Below are 6,353 nucleotides of genomic sequence, written 5' to 3'. Positions count from 1 at the left end.
ACTTGGCATTTCAGCATGACCCTGTATTTTAGTGCAATTTTTTTTTTTTTTTTTTTATGGCCAAGTAGTCCTTGTCACAAGAACAGCAATGCTTATAAACATAATTTTATTTATACTGTATCAGCTTAGATAACCATGCAGCAATATAATGATTCTTCACCCTTAATTATTGTTTGAGGGTCTCTTGTGACGGGCCATACATGTGAAAATGTGAGTACAGTGGAAATGCAACAGCTCTAGCACAAATCCCAAGGGCAACTGATGACTCCCTCGGCCTCCCCTTGCTGAACTGATGAGACATTCAGACCAATTGTGAAAGTGAAATAAAAGTTTTCAAATTCATAAACCTCCAGTTTTCTTCCAGTTCAGACCCCGCAGCTATATTAAATAAAAACGTTTGTTTATTTAAGAGATTGGGCAAGCAACAACAGATACCTTTTATTTAGAAATAATGAGGAAAATCACTTTTAAAAATTTTTTAAAAATTGTATTTGATTTTTTTTAGGAGGGGGTCCAGCCGTGACAGCATAATTATTTAGTGATATCAGGCATGAAGGGGAAAAAAAAGGCAGACCTCAAAACCCTGCTGTACCCCAATACAAACATTCTTGTCTCTTAAATGCACCATTTAAAATGGTATCAAGGTATTTTAATAACACGTATTTGTGTATATTAAGGTTGTTGTTTTTTTATAATGAGAATTGTGGGGTCCCAGTTTACAGGTATAGGTAAATGTTTATAGGATTAGAATTTTGACACATTAGCTTTAGGATGCCCTCAATGGATTCTTTGCGGTGTAGGAAAGCATGTTGTGATCTTTTTAACAATTCTCTCTTTAAACTTTATTTCTGTTCCTGGTTTCGCAACACATGTAGTTTCATGTGCTTTCAGTTTTGCATAGAAGTCAGAAAATCTGTTGTAGAGTATGGATATTGGCATGCCATTTAAGATGATTCCAAAAGATATACAGAGGAAAGCTACAAAACGTCCCAAAGCTGTATCGGGAACTGTATCGCCATATCCTACTGTAGAAATGCTTACCTGAAAAAAAGAAATCAACAATTTTATATAATCTAACAGATAAATCTCAGTAATATAACAAAGGCTACAATAAACATTCCTACATGAACAGTCTTAAAGTAAGCAATGGGATAACCTGATCCAAAATGTAACTATGCATCTATATTATTCATTTCACACAACATATTTTGGTGAGTGTCCAACCAAATAAACTGACAAAAGCAATAAATGACAGACACCCTTTATGCTGGCCATACACTGTGCGAACTTCAGCCAGATCTTGATGAACCTGAACTTGCCGAAATTTGTTCAGTGGGTGGCTCCGTCGGAAGCCTTCCATCTGGTATCTTTCGATCAGAGATTTGAAAGAATCGATCGGAAATTTTTTTGGCAAACAGTGAGGACAACCAATCGGTATTCTGACAGTGGCACGCCCGCCACTGTCAGAATACAATAGCCCAGCAGAGGATCCGTCCATCTGCACTGTTTAGGCCGCAGGTTGAAGGCTTGTTCACACCATGTCCAGACCAGAACAGTTTTTGTCCACACCTGAAATGCATCCCAATGTATTTCTATGTAATTTCTGGGCTCTTCAAATCTGTGGGGACTGGAACCAGACCCAGATCTACTCAAGATCCGTTCCAGACATGGTGTGAACAAGAACCTGAACAACAAAAATAGAACAGTTTATGGCCAGCTTAAGGCTATGTTCACACCATGTCTGGAGCTGATCTGGAAACGAAGTGCAGTGCATTTTTACCGTGATTTTGCCATGTTCCAGTGCTTTAGCTTAAAAAGGTGCAATCCAGTGCGTTTTGCATGCATTTGCATTTTTATGTGTTTCCATGTATTCCAGACCAGAGAAAATGAGCAGTACTTTTTTTGTCTGGACCGGAACGGTTGGTGTGAACAGAGCCCATAAATACTATAGGGATACATTTGGATGCTCTTTTGGTCCAGGAACAAACTGTTCTGGTCTGGACATGATCCGGACATGGTGTGAACAAGCCCTTGAATAAAATAGCCGTTTGCTAAAAAAACCACTTGACTACCACAATAAAAAACAAAAAAGTGGAATACTATATTTAACAGAGTACAATATACTAAAAAAAATGCTGAAAAAAAAGACATCAATATGAAATATGCACATTCATTCAGATCATGTGGCTATACCTAAAAAAAAAAAATCAATCTGCATAGGCATGAGATGAGCGAAATGGCTGAAATTCCATTTGCCTAGAGTTCGTTGAATCCATCAGAAAATTCAGCAAATACAAACGGTCAAGTCAATAGTGGGGCAATCTTGATGGCCAGTAATGCCCTCTGGAGGGCTGCTAGGCAAGCTGTTGATGGCATGGAGAAATAGCATGAAGACAGACAGCCATCAGTGACCTTTACCAATGCAAAAAAAAACAAGACATGGAGAAGTGGCCTTTTCATATGGTTTCATAAGCGACACCGAAAATATACAAAACCTTTAATTTACAGGTTTGTGGATGGCTTTATATATATATATACACACACACACACACACACACATACACATCATCATCATTGATTTTCTATATATTCATTTGTTCAGTTTTGGAATATACACAAGCAGACTTATTTGCTGAACATATGATCTTCCTCTATTAAGTTGGTAAAGAGGGTGGGGACAACTGACATTCCTAATAACTGAGGAAGACTGTGGTGGTCGTTTTTGTGCAGAATATGCTAAACAAAGTTTATGAAGTGTTTACAAACTATGAATGGTATCTCTTTATTGTAATATTTCTTGATTAGGTTATTAATATGAGAAAGAACATTGCATTGTATATAACTATATTGGTACATGCCACATTTGAATGTTGCAGTCCCTCCCGCCCATGGGCAGGGGTGTGGCAATGGCTCCCTACAACCAATCAGGTCTTGCTGAGCACATGACAAAACATGTGCGTGCTCACCACACATCTGCAGGTTGGTTTAGATGTAACCATGACATTCCTTTATCAGAAGAATATGGCTTTATTTCATTTAATCTTTATTGTCTTCTGGAACATCTTCACTATGTCATGTTTGATGAGTTTATGATATGCTTTTATTCATGTTATGGCAATGATATACACGGTGTCCTCATGGTAAATTACAAAGTCTTTGAATGGTTTCTGGTGGGAACATGATGTCACGGTGATGTTAGGGGGGTGGTGGGAGTGGTTTTCTATTCATTTGCACTGTTGGTTTGGCTATATAAGATCGTTTTTTCTTTGTTCTTTGTCATTTCAAGCCTGATGAAGGGGACCCTGTGTGGCCCCCGAAACTTTGCTATTTGTTTACACATGAAGCGTCAATAAACAGACGTGTTCTTCCCTGTAATATGGTGTGCTGGTGACATCTTTAACAAGTTTCTCTCGAACGCATGTTCAAGGAACGCATACATTGCACATGACATGCACCTGGTTGCATACCCACTCATGGAAGACATTATTTTATTCCACCCTTACTATTTATTTTTATTTTTAGTGTATATTAGGGATTATATAAGATTAATTATTTAACTTGTACATTTACATAACTTTGTATATTTTGCTTCATGCCATTTATCTTTTAATCATTTGTAACTGAGTTTTAAACACATTTTTGAGTTTTATGCAAGAACGGAAGCAATTTTCGCTTTTGATTTGAGTATGATATATAAAAAATCATTTTCTATAGGTACAGAGCCAAAAACTTTGCATATTCTCTGATGCTTCTGTCAAAGCAATAGCAGCTGTTGCCCACTCAAACACTGAAGATGTTACAGCACAATGCCATGTTGGATTTGTCATGGGCAAAGCAAAAATAGCTCCACACCCAGAGCACACTATCCTTGGACTAGAACTTTGTGTTGCAGTATTAGCTGTTGCGTTGGCAGAACTTATTACCTCAGAAAAGAACAGCAATGTCGTGTTGGGCTACACCTACAATGAGACCAGACAAATCTCTACTCATGTTAACAACAAAGTACTACAGATCAGGAGATCCACTTGCCCAACACAATAGCACCATGGTCTCAAGGCTCACAGTCCTGCAGACCATGCCGCAAGTCATCCTAAAAACATAACATGGCCTGCAGAGCCCTTTCTCTTATATGATACAGGACAGATTGTCCCCCAGAGTGACACATTTGAGCTGGTGGATGCAGACTCAGATGCTGGGGTCCGTCCTGAGATCTCCACACTTCAAGATGTGTAGATTGGCAATCAACGTAAATTTCACAAATGCAAGAGCTGGAACTCATTCCTTCAAGTTGTTGTTTGACTTGTTTACATTAGAGGTAACTTACAGGGAGACAGCCACCACCTCAAAGTGACAATGCTGTACCTTGGACCAGTTGTAAACTTATTTTGTTTTCTCCTGAGAGTTAAAATAGTGGTATCAGTTTATACCAGACGGGTGTGCTGGCCACTACTAAACCACAGACCCAGGAATGGAGATTTCATCCCTCCCAATTCTCTTAGAAATCTCCTGGTTCCAGGATCCCAAGCCAAATCCAGAAAACCTGTGAAGAACTGCAAAGTCCGCTCTTTCCTAGTAAAAACGTGCTTTCTGCAACCGCTCAGCTACTCTGGCCCCATAGGCCCAGATTTATTGACCTCGCTGCCTTCTCAAAATCAGCCACTAGGCGGCGCTATAGATAAACATTTATTTTGCAACAGAACAAACTGATTTTCTATGGTATGTTCTCAGCCCATCAAGAAAGGAACAAGTGTATTCTGGGAATTCAGAACCGAGAAGATAATCTGATGCCACCCTAAAGGGGGTGTCTGGAGTAAATGCCCAGATTCCCCATTTGGCAGCATCGCTGGTAGGGAGGAACTTTGCTTCTTTTTATATTTGTGAGCAATCAGTTAATTTACATGTTCATCTATTGACTGTATGTTTTCGTGTTCTTTTTCACCAGTTTCACCACCCTGTTTAGTTAATAAAGCTTCAAGATTTCATCTAGTCTGGCTTATTGCAGAATAGGTTTAGCTGCATGTCGAGCTATACACAGGCCACAGGGTAATGTGTAGCCGCGACAGAACATTCACATTCACATTCAGAACCAGTGCGTTCCAGCACGGTTAGTGGCTGGAACACACTGGATCGCATAGAGCAAGCCTCCCCGCATTCTGGGGCGGGAGGGAGCAATTGCAAAAAAATAGTGCATACATTTTGGTGAGGGTAAATGTACTGCGGGTAGGTGGCGATTCTGCGGTGCCATTGACGTTAATAGCACCCCCATTCCCCTTCCCACTGTATATAATGTGAACAAGCCCTAATTTGTTCATGGCAAAAGACAACTGACTTTCTTAAAAGTTATTTAGAATTCAAAGGCCTACATTTAAATAGCTTGTATATATAGAGAAATATAAGGTTAAAAGCAAACAATCTGAACCAAATAATCTCCGAATACAGCAATATTTAATATGTGTCAGGTGTCACAGAGAGATGAAATATTATCTGTAGTACCCATTATGTCACAAAAGCATGACACACTGAGCGCAATTTATCAAAACTGGAGCACACAGAAACAGAAGCAGTTGTCCATAGTAACCACTATCAGCTTCTCTCTTCAGTTTATCACTTAAAGCAGATCTCCAGGAATTTTAAAAAGTAACCCTTGCAGTGGGACTACACCTGCGCTGAAAGGGTTAACTTCTCATTTTTCTCTAGGGGACTGAATAAAAAAAAGATATACTCACCTGATCCATGGTCCTGCGGCAGTGATCACGCACTTCTATCCCCCCTCCACTCCGCCTGTGGCATGTCACTCTGCGTCCTCATGGCTAATGCACTGTAGTAGACGTGATGACTCACAGGATCTTAAACGGCCAAAGTTCAGGGGACAAGAGGCTGCAGGGACCAGCCAGGTGGGATTAAGGATCGGGTGAGTATTTCTTCTTTATTCGGTCCTCTAGATAAAAATGAGCAGTTACCCCATGCAGTTGGGCTACCACCAACTTTTAAGATTCCTGGAGATCTATCTTTTCATTTTTTCAATGCATATAGCAGAAGTTGCTTGGTTACTATGGGCAACTGCTCCAGATTCTTTCCAGTTTTGATTAATTTCTCTCATTTTATTTGGGATAATTTATTAAAGTCTTGTCTTAATAATAATAATATTTGGAACATAGAGAGATATCTCTACACACAAGTTTCTAAACTCTATTAGTAGGGATGCACTGATACCGATACCGAGTATTTGGGTGACTCGCCCCAAATGCTCCCGATACTTATCCAATACCGCAACTTCTGTTATCAGGAAGCTGGGCTGTGAGTCATTACATGCCGTTCGGCTTCATGATTGGCCGGGGAAGCCAGCTCGATAC

General features: G+C 39.7%; 1 protein-coding gene across 1 annotated transcript in view; it reads right to left on the bottom strand.

Moving 5' to 3' along the window:
- Window positions 1–777: 777 nt before the first annotated feature.
- LOC108794326 (potassium voltage-gated channel subfamily V member 2-like) overlaps window positions 778–6,353 on the bottom strand; it is an 8,136-nt gene continuing 2,560 nt past the window's right edge. The window contains exon 2 of the mRNA XM_018565349.1: window positions 778–1,041. Coding sequence (XP_018420851.1) covers window positions 778–1,041 — 264 coding nt within the window. The remainder of the gene's footprint in view (window positions 1,042–6,353) is intronic.

This window comes from Nanorana parkeri, unplaced genomic scaffold, assembly GCF_000935625.1.
Source record: "Nanorana parkeri isolate BGI_ZX_2015 unplaced genomic scaffold, ASM93562v1 scaffold836, whole genome shotgun sequence".
Taxonomy (NCBI): domain Eukaryota; kingdom Metazoa; phylum Chordata; class Amphibia; order Anura; family Dicroglossidae; genus Nanorana; species Nanorana parkeri.
Note: the sequence above shows the minus strand (reverse complement) of the source record. Positions and strands in the feature narration are given on the sequence as shown.